General features: G+C 38.9%; 3 protein-coding genes across 3 annotated transcripts in view; 2 read left to right on the top strand and 1 right to left on the bottom strand.

Moving 5' to 3' along the window:
• The window catches only part of ZDHHC20 (zinc finger DHHC-type palmitoyltransferase 20), a 50645-nt gene extending 44357 nt beyond the window's left edge, over nucleotides 1–6288 (top strand). Inside the window, exon 13 of the mRNA XM_059829957.1 lies at nucleotides 714–6288. The gene's annotated coding sequence lies outside the window, so the exon portion shown is untranslated. The remainder of the gene's footprint in view (nucleotides 1–713) is intronic.
• Nucleotides 6281–8637, bottom strand: MRPL57 (mitochondrial ribosomal protein L57). Its single transcript, XM_059830054.1, has 2 exons — nucleotides 8590–8637; nucleotides 6281–7341 (listed from the first exon to the last, which is right to left on the bottom strand). Exon 2 carries the CDS (start codon nucleotides 7334–7336, stop codon nucleotides 7025–7027), a length of 312 nt encoding a protein of 103 aa, XP_059686037.1. The 5' UTR covers nucleotides 7337–7341; nucleotides 8590–8637; the 3' UTR covers nucleotides 6281–7024.
• A 324-nt stretch (nucleotides 8638–8961) lies between these two features.
• Nucleotides 8962–19080, top strand: SKA3 (spindle and kinetochore associated complex subunit 3). Its single transcript, XM_059824512.1, has 9 exons — nucleotides 8962–9064; nucleotides 10137–10201; nucleotides 11093–11258; nucleotides 12846–13266; nucleotides 16338–16438; nucleotides 17237–17421; nucleotides 17618–17830; nucleotides 18016–18134; nucleotides 19016–19080. The coding sequence occupies exons 1-9, from the start codon at nucleotides 8962–8964 to the stop codon at nucleotides 19047–19049; spliced, it is 1407 nt and encodes a 468-aa protein (XP_059680495.1). The 3' UTR covers nucleotides 19050–19080.
• Nucleotides 19081–19221: the final 141 nt, after the last annotated feature.

Below are 19221 nucleotides of genomic sequence, written 5' to 3'. Positions count from 1 at the left end.
AACTAGCTTAGGCTAGAAAATTAACTGGTAATAGTTTGGGATGTATTTCCTTTCTATCCTCCCTCTCTTCCTAATGTCAGGCCAAATTTAATAAAGGAAGATTGTGTACTTTGTGTCACACTTGCCCAAGTTTCTGTAGGCCCAGGTGGTTAATTCCAGTTCCCCTGCAATTGTAAGCAACTCTGCAATAGCTGTGAGATCCAACATCTGTTCCATGCATTTTTGTATACCCTGTAACAGACTGATAGTTGTATTTTTCAAGCAAAGTTATGGCTGATGAGTAAAATTCCCAAATTATTCTAGAGAAAAGAGCATGATTTGCAAAAGAAGGCCAATCCCCCAGCCAGCAGTCCCCCAGCCTCACCTGGGCAAATATCATTTGTGTCCCCATATCTATCAATTTAATTCAAAATGAATGAGCAATTCTTGCCAATCAGGGTTCCAAGAGACTTTAGCCAGAGGTCAGTGGTGATGGACTGCCATTCTTAGTGCAGATAATCTTCTAAAACGTAAGAGGTTTTAAACAAAAACAGAACAAAAAAAACCCCCACCCATCCCAGAAGTCTAATTACGAGTTGAATTTACCTTAACTGCTGTCCTGAATCAGGAGTCTGTAAATAAAGTTACCTAGCTGCATTCTTGTAATGCACTATGATCTGTTTTTTCCAAAGCTAATGGTATAATTCCAGTAATTACCATTTTTGTTTCACTAGGTTTCTGCAACACATTTTGTGCTTGAATATTACTTAATTTTGTTTGGAAGAAGTTGATCAGTAAAAAATGGAACATGAACATTTTAAGAAGAGACAAATTCAAGTTTCTGCACAGTTCAGTGGATTCTGCACAGTACAATGGATTCTTGTAAGCACTATTGCAGAGCAGGGAAGTTAAGACAGATGCCTTAAGATTCTTAATGTGCGTTTATGCAACACTGAATTACATACTGCTACCAAAGGGCCAAATCCTGAAGTGCCCTGCTTGGATGCACAAGGTCCAGAGTGGGAACTATGCATTTCCGTTATGCTGCAGTGGTGGGGGTAGATTTCAGAGACTCCTACCTCCCCACGGGCAAACTTCATACCTTAGGCACTGCAGAAATCACTTCCATAGCAGGTCTCCAGGGTACAGAAAGAAAGAAAAGGGAGGGAAGAAAAATCAACATAGAGCGTGGCCAGTGAGTCTCAAGTGCGTCTGTAAAAGGTTCAAACACCAGCTGATGTGGAAGGGACTGGATGATGTCTTCTCCCCTCTTCCTATTAACCAGTCTACCCCATGATCATAGCTCTCCAAGTCTTTCAGGACTGAGGATTCCTTCTACTAGCTGTGCTTTGGAGCTAGGCAATGCCAGCAGCGTAAAAGCCTTTTACTTGGGTGTTGCTTTTTTGCTGTAGGATTGAGCCCTCTCATCATTTTAACTTTATTTATTTAACCATATCAAGAACAGAGCTCAAAGAAGCAAACTTGTTTTTTAGTTGAAAAAACATGGATTATTACTTTCCAACAATTGTCTATCACTATACAAAGAAAAGTCAGTCCAAAAAGGAATTAACAATTGTTACATTTTCTGTTAATGTCTGCAGCGTTCTGTATGAGGCAGTAACAAAATGGTAAAGTACCCCTGAGAAAAACCTTTTTCAGTTGTGTGTTGTTAGAAAATGGAACTGGAAGAGTTCTGCTTTTTCTATGGGACTCCTGATGGTTTATAAATACTGTTTTACACTTTTATTTTATCTTTTTAATAAAGGCACAAGTTTTTATTGGTTCCAAAGTACCATTTAAACAAGTATCAAGTACTTATGAGAAAATTCGTGTCAGATCATATATCTGTGTTAACACACTGAAAATTTGCATGCTTTAGTCTGCCACTTTGAAGTCCAGTTTAAGTGATGCTGAAGTTGCTAAAGATTGAATGCTTTGTGCAGTGATGTACCTGTTCACAAATGGCAAAATGTGTTTTGGGTGTGAGGAATAAAGTCCACCCTAAGCTCAAGACCTACAGCAAATAACACGGGGTTTTTTTCCCCTCACTCCTCTCTAGAGAAGACTGCTAACTCATCTTTGGGTGGTATTGGAATTCTACACCTGGAAAAAGTGACAAACACTATTTTCCTGTCTGTAACTTTTCTGATGTTCAGCTGATGCTCATTACAAATAGACGTGAGCCCTTTTGATACAGACTAAAGGTAGTAGCCGAGTTGATGATCTGGACCAAAAGAACCTGTTTGGTTTCTCTCCCAGAGTGATTGCTACTTAAGTCAAATATGTTTATGATGGAGATACTAAGGTATCAAATATACTGTAAGGTTTAAAACAAGTATTTTTTGGTTTTGGAAAGAATAAATTTTTCTTAATCTTCTAGAACAAGAACGCTTTGAGAAACTTTGAACATGATTTGGTTGCTGTTGGATGGAAGTAATGGTCCAAACTTGCATGTTTTATAAAAGTTGCAGAATGTTTCTTCAAACTTTGTACAAGAAACATTGCATTTGCTGATTTCAAATCTTACAAAAATATTTGCTACACATTAATCAGAAAGGTTTAGCTTTTTCTTCTCGAATGTCAAGTGAGAAGTGTTCATCTGAATATAAGCTCTCAGCAGTACTGCACCAGCAAAATTTCTTGGGGAAGACAACAGAGACAGAAGACTGCAAGTTCAAATGGCTCGTTCTGGATACCAAAATTTGCAGCCCTAAACACTGGTGGAACTGTAATGGAGGGCCCAGGATACCATCAGGCGTTTGCTGCATCAGTGTATTACAGCTGAGATAACACATGCATGCACAGTCATTGTCTAGCAGAACTATAAGCAAAATCTATGTCTCTAATATGGTAAATATCACGGATTCAGCAATATGGTCTCTGCTTCTGCCCACCCCCCAAAGTGCTTGATATACCCCTATCTGAATGTATATATACTGTAGGCTAACATCAGTATAACTTGTTTGGTTTCTTAAGTCAGGATAGTTAATCTACAGGAAAAACTGCAGTTAAACAGACTGGGCTAACTCCATGTGTGTTCTCTAGCAAGGGCTGGTCTTCTGAAAACAGTTCTTTGTATACCTGATGGACATTTTTGTGGCTATTCATGAAGAGCTGATGTTTCTGACATCTTTATGTAGATCAGGGATACATTTTGTCCCAGATTTTCTCATGTTTCAGATGAGAAAAGGAGGAGAGCAGTGTACTTAGGACACTCTTGAGGCTAGAGTTATTGTTGGTGTAAAAGCAGGCATTACTGAAAAGTTATTTTGACAAATATGAAATGTAGTAAAATGATTCAAATATGATTCTTCCAAATTAAAAGGAATTAAAAAGTTGGTGAGAACAAACAGCTGTTTGGCTGTTGAGTTGCAAGCAGACTTGGGTATTGCTGCCAGCAGAGGCAGGGAGCTGTAGGGGTGCTCCAGGAAATAGGTCCTTTTGGCCCATGCACTGAAGAGCTGCAAACTTCCAGTGAATGCAGCGAGAAGAGCAGCCCTGCCTGCTCAGGAGGTCAGAAGGGAGATGGATCCTGAGAAAACAACTGTTCAGGGTGCTGGGTCATGTTGCACCTGCTGGGTTTGTGCTTTAACTTACTCTGTATCAGCAAGTCTTGAAAATACCTAGATTGTCAGTAAAGGTAAGAGCCCTTAAGCTTTTAGATCCATCAAAATAATTACTATTGCAAGCCATAAAAAGTATTGTAGTTACTCTAGGATAGTTGACATCATTGGCTGGAATTAGAAACTATGCTGTAGTATTTCTTACTGTTTTTTTCTTTTTAAAAAATCCACATACACATAAGAGTCATGCACGCAAAATGACATTTAACTCCCCATGTGAGGACAGAAGCCTGACCTAGGGCAAGATTTCAGTGTGATTCCTCCTCGAGATTTCTGAAATGTCTTGAGAAGCTAAACCTGTCCTGGTGAAGATGAGGCAAGGAGATCCATAAATAGAATACTTAAAACTACAGAGCTAGTAATGTTGTTTTCTTTTGACGATTTATTCACAAGCTGTACAACATACACGTCATTGCTGCTCTTACCAAAGGCTTCGTATGGGAAGAGGGTAGGAAGGGGTGTAGGTTTCTGTCATAACTGATTTCCTGCAGCATGATCCTGAGACTGTAGTGTCACATCATAAGCCTTTGATGGAAAACTTCCACTTTAAATATTCAGAGGGTTATTTTAGAGGGAGTTCAGGCGCTTTTATTTTTAGTGATTTGGGTAGAAATTATGGTAACATTTTTGTTGAAGCTGGCCCTTGAGTGTGGAATTTGCAGGTACCAAGCTACTTCTAGTATGCTATTCTTAGAAACTGGTCCTGTTCTCCAGAGTGCTAAATGACAACAGTTTTCAGGTACTGTTTCTTCCCTCGTTTGATCTTGTGTGGGTCTTCTGTGTTGCAGATAATCTGTTGGGGTTTGGAAGGTTTGGTTAAGTTCAATACCATTCAATATCCACTCAATTAACTTCTTGATCTACCTAAAGTATGGTCCAGTTGTAGCTCACCAGAGCCCCAAGAGGAAGGGAAAAAAAGCAGTGTCTGCAGCAGCATTAGTGTCTGGCAGATTTACCAAGAGATGCGTTGACTCTGACATAAATTAACCAGATTTTCCTAGATCTGGAGCACTGACTGACCATATTTATTAAAAACTTACTTTAAAAAAACCCAAAAAAAACCTTTGAGCCTCATAGTCTATGTCTTCTGAGGATGCCATCTAAAATTGTACATAATTGGGGGATTCGGGTATACATTTACAGAGGCTCCAAACAGTAGCTACTTTAAGTGCAGATCAAGAACACGTCTTTCACAGTACCTAAAAAATAGCTAGGTATGCAACGTCAGAGGCTCTTCTAGCCCTACATGGCACCAAAGAGAGCAGCTGCATATAAAGTTATGTTACAATACTGAGCACATTTACTACACTCATTTCTATCTATTTATTTTGTATACATAGACAGCTTTTTATATGCATTTTTCTTAATTACATCACTGCCATGAAATGTAATGAAGCTGCAAGTTGTAGTTAGTTTTAATGCTGTTTAAAACTGGTGTTTGGCTGTTTGTTTTCTGCAGTAATTACTTGAATCGTTTCCATTAGGTAGTAAAGTCTGATAATGTTTACAGGATTGCTTTCTTTGGTTTTTGGGAGTTTCCCCATCTTTCTTCCCATCCCCTGCCCCAAGAAACAGAGAGCACATGCTCAGCAGTCAAGCAGATGTGTTGGGGATGAAGTATTGGGATCACCTTTTTTTGCACCAAAGCATTAATGGTGACATGCAGATTCCCTTCTGTTTACATTGCTTAGCTGACAACTTACTTACATGCTTAGCACGTTTCTCTCTAATTTCTCCTGTCCCTTAACCTGTTGCTATCAATCATGAGCTTTATTGTGAGAAACTTACATCCTTCTGAACGGCAATTTACAATCATAAAAATATCACAGAAAGAGGCAGCATTCCTGTTGTGAAGTCTGCCCCCTCTCTCTTGTCCCCTTTTTAACTTAGATGAATTAAACATCCCTGGGTTATCTCTGCAGTTATTTTTGTATTTGCCACCAAGGGTCATTTGCACTAAACACAATGTCCCAGCTGTTCTACTTCCACAGTTATTTTTAATTGTGCTGCCTAAACTTGTAATGAATGAGCTGTATTTAAAAGTTGGAGGTGAAGTGTAAAAGATACATGTAATAATGACGCATTTATTGTATTTTTTGTATGTTACAGATGGGACTAGTCCTATGCACAAACATGTTGCCATTTACAGTTTAATACTTGAAGTAACTTTTTAAAATGGGCTTTTATAAATTAATTAAATACAAAGTCACATTACTTTGCCTGGAATTTCCTTCATGTTTTAATTGTATTGTGCAATTTCCCCACATGTATACTTTTCCACAAGTTATCTAAAGCCATTTACAACCACTGAAAGTGCATTCAAGATTTTGTACATCAGTGTTCAGACCTGTTCATGCTTCTCTGAAGTATAATTCATGTTTAAATAAAAAGTTGTACCATTTTAGGCCTCTTTTCCAAAGTGATAAAATGTGAATGGATTTGACATTTGAATTCATCAGTGAATGCAACATCAACTTAATAAAAGTATGTGAAAGAATTTGAAAATTGCTTAGCTGTAACATGCATGTATTAGATCAGTGAGAAACACTGCCTACCTGAGCAACATTTTGTAACTGTTCCACGGTTTTTACACTGCAGCTGCAACAAACCTAAGATTACACCCACTCTTGACACATCTTCCAGGTCACTTAGTCTTGAGAGGAGAAATAAAAAAACCTCTGACTTGTGGCTGACTGTGTTCCTTCAGGACACTAAACATGACTTAGAAATCAGATTGCCACTCAAAACAGGAATCAGCTGCATTCCTTTTAGATCAGAAATAATCTCTGTAAGAGAGCAGTTAACACCCAAGTTGACACTGACATGACAATGAGACTGGCATTTAAATTCAAGAATTCTTTCCAGAAAGTTTAAAAAACCAAACATTTTACAATCTTCCGTGAGTTCCAGCCTCATACACCTAACTTTAATTCTAGTTCATCTTGGTCCTTGCATGCCTGATAAAGTGAGCACTATGTAAGCAGCGTCAGTTGCGTCTCAAGAAGTATCCCTTCAGAAGGGAGAGTGACCAGCAAGAGCCATCTGGTCAGTACCAGCAGATAATCCCTTTCAAAAGAGCAGGTGTGTTCTCTCATAGCTTTCAAAAGGAAATTAGTGAAGCTATAAATCTAGTTCGAATCATCATCATTGCACTTGGTAACTCACACTGTGTTATGCAAAACCCCTGAAGAACAGAAGGCAGGCAGATAGCAGAGAGCCACAGAGAGAACTGTCTTTTTCTAAAGAGACAAGAAAACGTACATTGTTCTGTAGGACTACTTTTAATGTAAGATTTTGTATACCATAGCAAAGTCTTAGTTGTCATCTACCCTTATACTGAATTACAGAACTACAATAATAGGTACAATAGCAGATCGCACAGTAGTGCATAATACATGCCAAATATAAATACGCTGTATTATTCAAGATGTCCACTTCTTCGAAACATTTAAGTGGTTTAAATGATCGTCAATATATCTATGCTCAGGAAACTTGGCTTTCGTCAGGCTTTTGAAAGCTTCCCATTTTGCACGTCTCTCTTCTGCATTATGTTTGTACTCCTGTTCCCATGTCAGGTAAGGTCGACTCAGCCAATATTCATTCTCTGCTTCAATTTCCAGCCTTCGGATCATTGCTTGCTTCATTGAAAGGGTAACCACTCTTGGTCGCCTGTATTTTCCAATCCATTGTTTTCCAGGAATTCTCTTTCGGAGTAATACTGTTGTTAAAAACATTATGCCTTAAAATATAGACAAAAATATAAAATACTCATTACATTAGGGACAAAATTTAGAAATTTAACAAGAAAAATGAGAAATCTGCACATACATACTCCACTGCCTTTTAGCGGGCTGTTTTGAAGTTTGAAGTTCAGAACCTGATACAACCAACCATTACATACAGTAGACAGTACAATGACAGACGTATTGGAAACTTAAGACCAGAAAAGGGAAACGGAAATCTTTATTTACATAAAGAGTTTACTCAGTTATCCTTACATTGAGATTAAAGTACGTCCCAGATAAACAAAGGATTCGCTTCATTCATTCCTTCTTCAAATAGCTAACTGCATTGTCAAAACAGGGAGTATTTCCAGGTCTATCTTCTAGATCCAGATCCAGATCTGGCCCATCCTCAGTATTAAATTTTGAACTACAGTCTCTCTATAAACTCATTAGTATACAAGTACCTAGTCTTGTATTTTAACTATGGGAAATCTGGTTTGTAGAGAAAAACAATATCCTGCATTAGACCAGCTAGCGTACGCAGAAAGCACGAATACAGCTTCTGAGACAATACATAGCTGTAACAAAGAGGCCCGAAAGGCCAAGTTACATTTAGATTTGACACATGCTCTTCATTAACCTGTTTATTATTCCTAAACATGCCTAACTCCTAGGTCCCTCGTTACACAGTATTTTCATCCACTAATAAACCAGGCAGGCAGTTTAACACAGCATAAACCAGCACTACTGCTGAGAAAAGACACCCCGCCATACTCCATTCCTATGGTGCAACTGCATCCTGGTGTTCCACTCGGATCCAGTTTAGAGATGAAGCTGTGGGGCTTCCCGGGGGCACTGCTGCCTCAGCCTCTGGTTCCCCTCCCGGCAGGGAAGGGCAGGGCAGAGCTCGCCCATCTCCACGGCAGCGCTGGCTGCTCGCCCTCAGGCCAGCGCCCGCTGCAGCCCCGACCAGGAGCGAAGCCGACGCGCGAGGCGGCACGGCAGCCCCCCGGGGCTCTCCAGTGCCACAGGAGCCACCTGGACCGCTCGGCACTCGCCAGCTCCAGGCGCGTTTCGGCCCACGCGTCGGAGCGCTGCTGCTGAGGAGCAGGACCCCCTGCCCGTTCCCCACCGGGGCTATCTCCCAGGGCCAACCCGCCAAGAGACACCCTGTGCTCGGGCCGAAGAACTGTCAGGGGCCACAGCAGCGCTCCCAGCCCTATCATTAACGGGCCCCGCCCCTCCTCCCCGTCCTCTCTCACCGACGCCGGTGACGGCTCCGGCCTCACGGCGAGACGCAAGATGGCGGCGGGCGGCGGCGGGCGGCCCGTCTCGCGAGAGCTCGCGGCGGGTGGGCGGGGCCTGGCGGCGCCAATGGGGCGCGCGCGCTGCCGCTGTTCAAAGCTAGCGGCGGGCGGGCAGCCTCCTCCCCCGGCGGCGCGCGGCCCGGCTCTCCTCTCCTCTCCTCTCCTCTCGTCAGGGTCGCTCCCAGCGCGCAGCGGCAGCCCCAGCTCTCGGGCAGCCGCTAACGGCCGTTCGCGTGGTCTGGGGCTAGTCGGGGGAGCGGGGGCTCGGGCGGCCCTCGCCAGGTGGTGCTGGCACGGTCCCTCTGGCGCCCCCCGTCCCCGCGGGCCATGGACGTGTCGAGGGACTTCTTCGGTAAGCTGCGCGCCCTGGCCCTCACGCTGGAGAAGGAGGCGAGTCAGCTTGAGCGGGCCCTACGCAGAGAGGACACGGGTAAGCCCAGGCCTCGCCTCGTCTCCTTCCCGGGCGGCCGAGTCCGCTGGGGCCGGGGCCTGTCCCGCTCCGGGGCTCCCGCTGGCGTGTCCCTCCCACCCCCCGGCACCCAGACCCCGAGTCCGGGCCGTGATCTGGAGCGTTGCTCCCGCTGACTCCTGGCGATGGGTCTGGGCGCTGGGCTGACGGTTCCGCTGGCACAGCCCGGCGGGGGCGGGCGGCGGTTGTCCCCCGGGAGCCCTTGATTTGGGCTCCCGCCTGCCGTATGCCCCTGAGCTCCTCTGGGCATGCGGAGACGGGCCTGGGAGTAGCTCTGCAGGGTATTATTTGGGCTCCCCCTCTATCGTTGTCTCTCTGACCTCCTTTGTGGGTGTGTAGATGAGTTTTTATCACGGGGAATCACATTCTTGCTTTTACTCTTCATGGACGGGAAAACGCATTAGCAAGGCTTGTTCTCTCTCTGCACAAATAGCTCAAGCTTGTAACTGGATGTATTGCTGCGCTGTATTGGATTTATAGCAGGTGTCCTCTTTACACTCTTTGCATTAACCTTGATTTCCAGTGAAAGAGGTAATGACTGCTGCATGTGTAAGTGAACGATACTAACATCTGCCCACCTGCAAATAAGGCGGAAGAATTCTGCTTTTTGTTGATGTATATTTTTCAGTGGTGTCTGTATCACTTTTTTCTATTATTATTATTTCAAGTTCAAGCTATTCACGGATAAAACTTTAGCATAAATAATCCTTGATAGCCCAGGGACCCACCTATTGTACCAATGTCTGCTATACGTTAATTTTTACAGTATTAGCTGCAACAGTAAAATGGAAGCCTGTGCAGTTTCTCTGTGTAGTTTAACATACTGTGCAAACTGCAGTCTCATGCTCTGCAAGATACTCAGTGTGAACTAGTTTCTCTCTGGTTTTCTCTATCTTGACTCTTTCTCTAACATATGGCTTCAACATCTCTAATATACGAGATTACATTCTGATGTAGAATGTACTTGCACACTAAAATGCTAATACCCCTTTTTTCTTTCCAAACCCTTTTATGTGAACATGCATTATCAAAGACTATGAAGATGAATCTCCAATAAGAGTCTTACATGATCTCCACTGTGAAATCAAGACTCTGAAGGTAACATCTTAACTCACTTTCTTGAAAAATTGGGGGGCGGTGTGGGGGTGTGTTCTGTAAACTCATGGTTCTATTTTGATCATTAAGCCACAATACAACTTTGTTAGTCAGCAGTTCTGCCCCTTACTTTTATTCATTTACCTCTAAGTTCTCATAATGGCTGTGGATGTCGGGGTAGTGCCCAAAGACTTGTGGGTGTCTTAAAGTAGACTTAGCAGTGTTTATTAGTCTGCAGTCACTGTTGTCGCTTGGATCAGCAGGGAAGAAAGGTAACAGGGAAGTTGTAGCTGTGCCAAGATGTAGGTATAGGGTAGGAGGAATCAGGAGCAGCAGCTCCCTACAGAAGAGGTATGCTTGCTTGTGTTCCATGACTAGCACTTAGAATAAAGAAAGTCTTCACAGAAGTTTCAGTACCTTCAGCCATTCAGTTAAACTTTCTTTAATACAAGTAGGAAAAATGGGCTATAGAAATGAGCAAGTGTAGAAATAATTGAGAGGTAAGCTAGGATATAAACTTGAGGTTTACCATCTGCTCTGCACTAATTCTTTGTACATAGGGAGTAAGAATCCAAACTAATTGCTGTTATCTCATATTCTTATGGAGTAAAAGCATGTATTTTTGTTTGAGATGTTACCAGGAAGTAGTTACTATACTGTGAACTGTCATCTAAGTTTAACTTTTGTAAGTTTTTGTACACTCATGCCTTATATATTCCTGATATTTTGTAACCTAGTTTTCAGGTACAGGTAAGACCTAAATTTGCTGCTTATCCTCATCTGAATTGAAGTTCGATACTTATTCCCAAAAGAATTCATGTGTAAACAACTACCATGTTGTGATTTGAAAACCAGTATTTCTGCATTTCCCTCCCCCCCCCTTCCACCCCAAAGGAAGATGTTAATGCCAGTCTTGGTAAAAGTTGCTCTGAAAAACAAGCGATTAATGACTTTATGAAGGCAAGTGAAATATTGATGCAAAGAAATGCAGCAGATCTTGGAAAAATAAGAGAGCTGTTCCAGAAATACGGCTACAAACCACGTGTCAAAGACTCTACAGGTAATATTTCTTGGCAATACAGCATGTGAAGACAAATGTAATTTTCTAAATGTTTCTCTTCAGCTATATGTATATTTCAATTAATTAAGAGATTAAGTGCATCTATGTTATTTGCTTTATAATAACAGAATCATTTACTCTCTGGATATTGTGATTGGTGCCATAAGAATAAACGAAAATACAAAAACTTCGAGTTAGAACTTCTGGCATGTGTTTAAGTTAGTGTGTAGGGGTTTCTCTCCAGTAATGGTTATATTCAGAAAACATGTTAGCAAACATGTTTTCATAACCCCAAGAATTATGCTGCTTCACCTTTTCATGCATGAGAAACTATTGTAGATGCATCTAAATTAGTTAGTATTCATATGTGATGATTTCATTAACTTAATTCACCACAGAGAAAATCTTGAAATAATGTGCTCCGTAGCACAAATGGGATGAGGAAGCATGTATGGGGATCAGGTGACACTGGCAATCTGTGGAGCAGTAGTATCTTGATCATTGGAGGAAGGGGAGATCCTTAAGCCAGTCAAAAGTGCTCACACACCTGTCTGAAAAATCCAGATGTGCCAAATGAGTTTAAAATACTACAGCTGTCAGTACTACACATACCCCTTGCAGTATCAAGGGCCCAATCAGTCTTCAAGAAGCCTTCGGTAGGGCGGGCCTTAACCTTCCCCAGGCATTATCCAGTCATTATACAAAACAAAATTGTGGTCGTGGACCATATTCACCTCTGAATTAAGCTACTACAACTGTTTTACAAAGATATGGCAGAAAGCTCTCATCTTATAGTACCTTTCTTCCTGTCCTCTCTCTGCCTTTAAAGAAGACTCCAAGCAGAGCTACAAGGTTAATTTATTTTTTAAGATGTATTTTTAAGCTAAGTGTATCTGAATATATAATACCAATACATATAAAAAGGTAATGCCTCTGCCGTATTATTTTAAATCGCTTCCCACCCTCCCAATCCCCCCTGCTTCTTACATCATGCAGAAATTCACAAATATTTTGGGGTGTTCAGTTTATCTAACTATAGAAATGTACAAATTGCATGTTTGCTTATTTCTGCAGTGGATTCTTCTTATTGAAAAAGCTATGCTCTTTCATGAGCTTTAAGTTGCTGCTTTACAACCTTTCAATACCGTTTTTCTGAAGAATGAGCATTCTAGTACTGTGTGCAGCCTTTGCTCTTTCCCTGAAACCATTTTCAGTTCTATACAATTTGTTTTCATTGTCATTTACATTGTATACTTTTAATGAATTTCGTCTCTTGCATTGAAATTAAAACAAATATATTTAAGATTAGCACTTCCTGCCTACGCCATGCAGGGAGATTAATTCTATTAAAAATACACTCATGTAAAAATCTTTCAATTTCATTTTTCCTAGAAATAATATTTACCAACAGTGAAATTCAGTAAATGTGTGACCTATATTATAAATATAGCTTAGCCTGATATGAGCTTTTGATATCTGTTGTAGCTTCAGGTTCAGTGCTTTAAAATGAAAGAAGGAACTTATTTTATAAATTCTTAAAACAGAAGCTTCTGACATTTTTTAATTATTATTACTTTTCTCAAACAGAAGAGGAAGAAGTTAACAGTGATTCAGTGGTGTCTGTCCAGAATAAATCTGATGAAGAAAAAGCAGATTCTGTACCTCATCTTCCTGCTTGTACTGAGAAGCCACTGGTGCCCAAGGACCCACTGCGTGACCCCCAGCTTTCTGATTTTGGTCTTTCACAATATGCTTTCTCCAGGCCTTGGAGTGCAGTGAAAGGACAACATGCAACAAACACATATCAAGAAAATTCAAAGAACAGAACTCCGCTAAAAACACAGACCCCCTGCAGTTTGCCCAAAACACCGAAATGTATGCTAAAGATGGATGATTATGAGTGTGTAACACCAAAACTTGAACACTTTGGCATTAGTGAACATACCATGTGTATGAATGAAGATTATACGATGTCACTTATTCGTAAAACTGCCCAGACAAGCAAGAAGTGAGTAAATTACTTAAGTTCAGATTGTTTATCTACTGAATTTTCTGTAGTTTCTTCTTGCTGCTATTGCCCTTCTCTTTTTCTTCAAGCAGGTGATATGTTTATTATCTAGCAGCTGGTTAGTCCTGTGTCTTTATTAAAGTCTCTACATGTCTTTTCATGTATCCTTTGCAGTGCCAAACGCTGCCATGAAACACATCTCTGATATACTCCTTCCCTTGACTGTACCACGATAAGAATCTTCCATACACAATCTATTTACAAAGGGAAAATGCACAGTGTATCTGTGATCTTTTGCTTTCCTTAACCTTGGACTTGAGGACACATTGTCTGCAGTAGATACTATATAGCAAATTTAAAGGTTGCAAAAGCTTGAGGAATATAGACCTGGAAAAAACTTCTAAAGCATTCAGTGAAATGCCTTGCTGTAGAAACGGTGTATTATCTCTTATGTTGTCCAGCTGCACCTTACAAACAGTTAGCTCTTTTTTGCTCTAGTCTTCTGATGAAATGAAATCTCCTGATTTTCACTGTTCTAATTAAAATTAAAGAAAAGAATTTGCAGCAGTGAGGTGTAGAACCTCTAAGGTAATGTAAAGGTAGGTAGATCATTTTTATAGTTAACTATTAGCAACACATTCAATTTTAAAAGCTGACAGTATTTAAAAGAAACTCACTGTTCTGCAGCTAAACATTTGGTATTTAGAGAAATTAGTCAAAAAACAAGGACCATATTCAAAATAAGTTGTAGAAATAATCATTCAACTTTTTTTTAATCCCTGGTATTTCAATATAAGCACAGGTGTGAAGTTCTTCAGAACCATGCCAACTTAAGTGACTTTGTCCACCAAAGATCCAGTTTACTGCAATGGTTAAATTTTGAGGGTTTTTTAAGATTACTGGGGGGGAAAAGTGAAAGTGAAAAGATACATGTTCTTTTAAAATAGTTTTGGGATCTGTCCTTTTGAATAGTTATGTAAATACCATAATGTCTATAAAGCTTTATAGTATTGGAATTGTAATAGATAAACTGTTACTGAATCCTGAAAGACATTAATTCAAAAATTGTTCCTTCTCAAATAATATTTTGAAAATAGTTTCAGCTTATTGCACAATTTAAGGGTTTTTTATATCTATAACTTTTTGTGGTTTTGTACTACTTTTCCTATTTAATGAGAACTGTTTTAAATGTGATCTTCAGGTTTAATTATGGCTGTAATTTATAAATGGATACATCTACAAATGTAGATTCTGTGGTTTCCAGTGAAACAATTAGACAGTCCACTAGTGATATTTCTATATAAACACACACACAAAAAATCACATTAGCAGTCTTCCACACCCCTAATGATAATATTAAAATCTTGGTGAGAATTAGTTTACAGCATGATTGCTCTTTAACACATCATCATTATTAATGACCAAAAGGGATGGACACACACTTGTTGTGACCAAAGTTAAAGCTGCATATGGATTCAGAATATAAGAGGTCATGACATTAAGTCATTAGAATTAAAATGTTGTTTAACTGTCTTCTAGCTTAGTAGTTTTGTTTATTTTGCAACATTAAGTTAGAGTTAGCTTGTGGTTTGATCAGAAAGATTGAAACAATTAAACAGCTTGTTACCTCCAAAAAGCACTCCTCTCACCTCTTAGTGAGAAGGATGAGCATGTTAAATGGGATGAGCATGTTAAATGGGCAGAACACTAAGCCAGCAAATTTAAAAAAAAAAAAAATGAATAAAAGAAAGATTTCACCTCCCCCCTACTGGATAATGCACGGAATCTCTTCCCTGAGGATGAGATAAGCAAAAACTTAGTACGAATGAGAGAGCCTGTAGTTTCCAGGTACAAAGATGGGTAATAATTCCGACTTTCTTTGAGACAGCCCTGCCCTTTCATATCCCTTGCTTGTGCCAGCCAGGTCTTGTACCTAACTGAAATCTGTCTAGCAGCTGTGCATTGCATGAAAACCACTTTAAAAATTCATCTCAAAGGTCTTAAAAATACTTAGTAGACCTCAACTCCTCCAACTTTGGTTTTCAGTTTTGAAGCAAGTGAAAAGAACAATGTACTTTGGTGCACCTACTACAAAACTGAAACCAAAAGTAATTAGGACAGAAAAGAAGGAAAAAAAGGAAAGTGTCTGAACAAAAGTGTTTATTGTTATACTTGTTCTTCTCCATTGTAAAAACTAAAAAGCATATGGTTTCAGGTATCTATAATACTTCCAAGGCAAAACTGACTTGAAAAATTACGTTTTTTCTTTTTAACGCAAAATTTGAGATGTGTTCATCTAAGTAAAATATATTGCCTTGGATGGATTTTTTTTAAGCTTAGGCTTTTTGTAGAGAAGCCCTGTATCTGGTTCTTATAGTTGAGATAACTTTTTAAACATTTAAAATTTTCTTATAGACACGCTTTTGTGTAGAGTTTAGGTAAGCTTCTACTTCTTGTTTGCTATTGTCTCTTAACTGCCTGCACCCTTCTTCCACTAGAATATCTTGGATATGAGAAAAGACTTTTTAAAATTTCAGTTTCTAGTTTTGTGGAATTGATATTTAATGCCTTTTCACTCTGAAGTCAGCTAGTGATTAACATAAGTAATCTTATTCAAACTTAAAAATTGAATTAAAAGTCTTTTAGTGTTCACAGTAACATTAGTAGGTTAAGAGCCAAGAAGATTTCCTCTTGTTTAGAATTCTATAGGCAACAGGCAATTCAAAATAAAATGGAGTGTACCCCCTAACAGAATTGACCATCTGGGACAAAGAAAATTGATCCTCCCCTGGACGCCTTTTTGTGTTTTGTTTTGGGGGGGGGGGTTTATGCCTTAGATTGAGATCTCAGTCTATTTGATAATTTGTGGATGGACTGAACATTTGCATGCTACAAATTGCTGCGGTAGAATCCTAGATGAAAAATCTATGGAAAAATCATCTTTGAAGAAATGAATTTTTGACTTCCATGTTGATGAACAAATACTAGAAAAGTGATCAGCTTGACAGTATTCCTTTTAATTGTGATTTCTTCATACTACTTGAGAGCTAATAGAGGGGTTTGGTTTTCAGGTTGGTTAAAAAAGATGATCATGAAGTGAATGTACCAGAAATGACATCCAGGGAAATCATGGTTACTCCTGGGCCAAAAATAAAAGTAGCAGCTGAGAATGGTAAGTTAAATATATGTGAAATAAATATACATATGTGTGTTTTACATAATGTATGTGTAAATACATTGTAAACACATGGTGAACTTTTAAACTGTGTTTGTTGTCAAATGGTTAATTCGGGCCCTGTCATTGTGTGAGTACTAATGTCTAGAAAATGAAATGTTGGTGGCTTCTATGGGAAAGTTTCTCACTTCAGTATATATCTTTGCTCATTCTTCTACTCATATCCATCTAGAATTATGCAGAGGGATCCATAATTTTGTAACTGCAACTTATCCTTATTTGAAATAAAAATACTGTTTTGCCAATGTAGCCTTTTTTTCCTGAGAATGCCCATTAGATCAGTTTAAAGATAGGAAAGAAACTGCTTTGAAAGAGGCTAACAAGACAGTAACTTCGATCTTTCGAGAGTAGTGCTAAAACTTCTTTGAGAGGAGATGTAGTATGTTCTCTTGAAAATGTGTGAAGATCTTGGGACAAACATAGTGACAACTGAATATATGAGAAGCTAAAGCAATGTTGATTTGAGTTGGGCTTTTTCAGTTATATTTGGTAGTGGGACTAGATTTATTACTTTTTTTTTGCATTTGCTGCTTTTATGGAATTCTGTAATTTGAATGGTTCTTCATACTAAAAATATCAGCTAAAACGATACAGGTGTGTTAGAATATGCAAATCTCTGAAAAGCTAATAGACTTACAAAACTAAACTAGGGTATTAGAACTGATGATATTTATGTATCTGTGTGTATGTATATTGATTTTTATTCCTGGCACACACCCTCCCCCTTAATTTCAGCAGCTGACTGGATGGCTTCTCCTATGATACTTGTGTTCTGTACTCCTGATGTGAAAAACCCTTCCAGAACAAATAGTACAGTATTATCAAGGTCACCAGAGACACATGAACTGCCTCTTCCCAGTCATACAGGAACACCACAGTTTCCAGATTTTGAAACAAGATGGCTAAAAACAGAAGCTAAGGTAGTAAATAGCAATTACATATATTTTCGCACACTTTTTACCATAAGCAGTTTTTCAAATGTCAGTTTGGGATTCTTTTCCAATACTACTTTTTCTCACGTCATTGTAGAAGATATTTCTAATGGTAAGAACATTTATTAAATGCTTTACCTAAGATAAGTAAATTAACTGAAGGCATTTAATACCTCTTTTGCAGCAGGTAAAGCAGGGGGGAAAGATTGAGTCGGTGATAAAGAATGATGCAACAGATAAACAATACACAGAAGATAGCATTCCCTTTGCTGTGAGCTCTGATGAGTATCTTAAACATTTTGGAGACCCTTCTCCTCCCAAGATAAATCACTACGATCAGTTACTCAATACTCCTCCGCCTCCAGAAATAACAAGGATACCAGATGATGTTCTACAGGTTAGCTAATACGCTTTTTTCTGAATAGTTTTCATATCAAAATAGTAAAATTAAGAGCTTAGTTCTATCAGATTTTGTTCTTCAAAAAGCAAGAGTTCTCTGCTACTTACTAAAAATGTATAAACTGTAATCCTGTTTTGAGTTCTTAAATAATTCTTTTTATTACCTTTTAATGTTTCCTGTAGATTCTGTCCAAGTATAATCATAAAGTAGACTCTTCGAAAGCCAAGGAAATGGAGACGAAGGCAGGAAATACTACAAGATATGAAAGTGATTTCACTGATTACTGCAACAAAGAGAACAGGTATGATTAAATTTTACAAATTTGGTTCAGTAATTAAATTTGGAGGAGCTATGAAGATGCTTTAACACATTTAGAAATTCATGCAGCTGCTTGCTCTTCAGCTACCAAAATAGCTCTTGTTGCTGTGACTAAATAACTATTCTTTGGCATGTTATCTGACTGCCTTTATTGTAAAGAACAAATATTATAATTGATTGTGTGTTTGAATCCTCCCAAGTTTAAAAAAAAAAGATGAAGTTAGAGTTTTACTGTTTTATCTGTAGGTATATTTTGTTTTGTGGCAATCAAAGCACCAGTGAATGCTTTCTTCTGAGTAAAGTTAGGTAATAAAACTAAGAATTGGAGAAAACTATTTAAGTGACACGACCGATTTCACGGTCGTTTTGGCAAAGACAAAGTTCTTTAAAATGCAAAGCCACCTTATGAATAATATGTGAGATGAAATTAGTCTACAATAAGTATGAGTAATCTTTGAACAATGGAACAATAGCTTTAAAAAGAATTTGATCAGTTTGAATAGAAAGAAGCTTTTGTGACAACTTGATCAAGTGTAGATATTCCTGATTCAGTGTAATGTATATTACACTTGTTGATTTTCTGTTAAACTTGGGGTCAGTACAGATTATTTAGGTAAGAGGTACAAGGAACATATATTGGAGTCAAATAATAATCACAACAACCCAGAATGAGACTGATCAAAGTAGGTATCTTAATATACTTGGAGTTGGAATCCATTTGAGTAATCAAATAGAGCAAAGCTCTTTAGCTGACTCTTTTTTTCTTGTCAGGATAATTAAAGAAAGTTTCAAATGTTTGTCTTCTGCTAATTCAAAATATGATTGAGATAATAAGTTCATGAACTCTTCTGGATATATTTGCAGAGGATATCCTGGATTTTTCAAGCCAAACATCTGAAATAAAGCTGAAGACAATGTTGAGACTGTTTCACATTCATGGATCTTATCACTGATCATAACAAGCTCAAAAAGCAAAAGAAAATATGGGTGGGAGGAAAGAGTGAAGGAAAAGCTTTTTTTAATGGAGTAAGTTTGATGTGGATAAACTTGTTTGAACTATCAACTTGTGC

The sequence above is a fragment of the Gavia stellata genome, chromosome 1 (assembly GCF_030936135.1).
Source record: "Gavia stellata isolate bGavSte3 chromosome 1, bGavSte3.hap2, whole genome shotgun sequence".
Classification (NCBI taxonomy): domain Eukaryota; kingdom Metazoa; phylum Chordata; class Aves; order Gaviiformes; family Gaviidae; genus Gavia; species Gavia stellata.
Note: the sequence above shows the minus strand (reverse complement) of the source record. Positions and strands in the feature narration are given on the sequence as shown.

Excerpts from the sequence above, each read along its gene's own strand:
- MRPL57 (XM_059830054.1), bottom strand. The coding sequence starts at position 7,336 with ATGTTTTTAACAACAGTATTACTCCGAAAGAGAATTCCTGGAAAACAA.
- SKA3 (XM_059824512.1), top strand. The coding sequence starts at position 8,962 with ATGGACGTGTCGAGGGACTTCTTCGGTAAGCTGCGCGCCCTGGCCCTC. Across the intron at positions 11,259-12,845 it reads ACGTGTCAAAGACTCTACAG|AAGAGGAAGAAGTTAACAGT; the intron begins GTAATATTTCTT and ends TTTCTCAAACAG. Across the intron at positions 17,831-18,015 it reads TACCAGATGATGTTCTACAG|ATTCTGTCCAAGTATAATCA; the intron begins GTTAGCTAATAC and ends TGTTTCCTGTAG.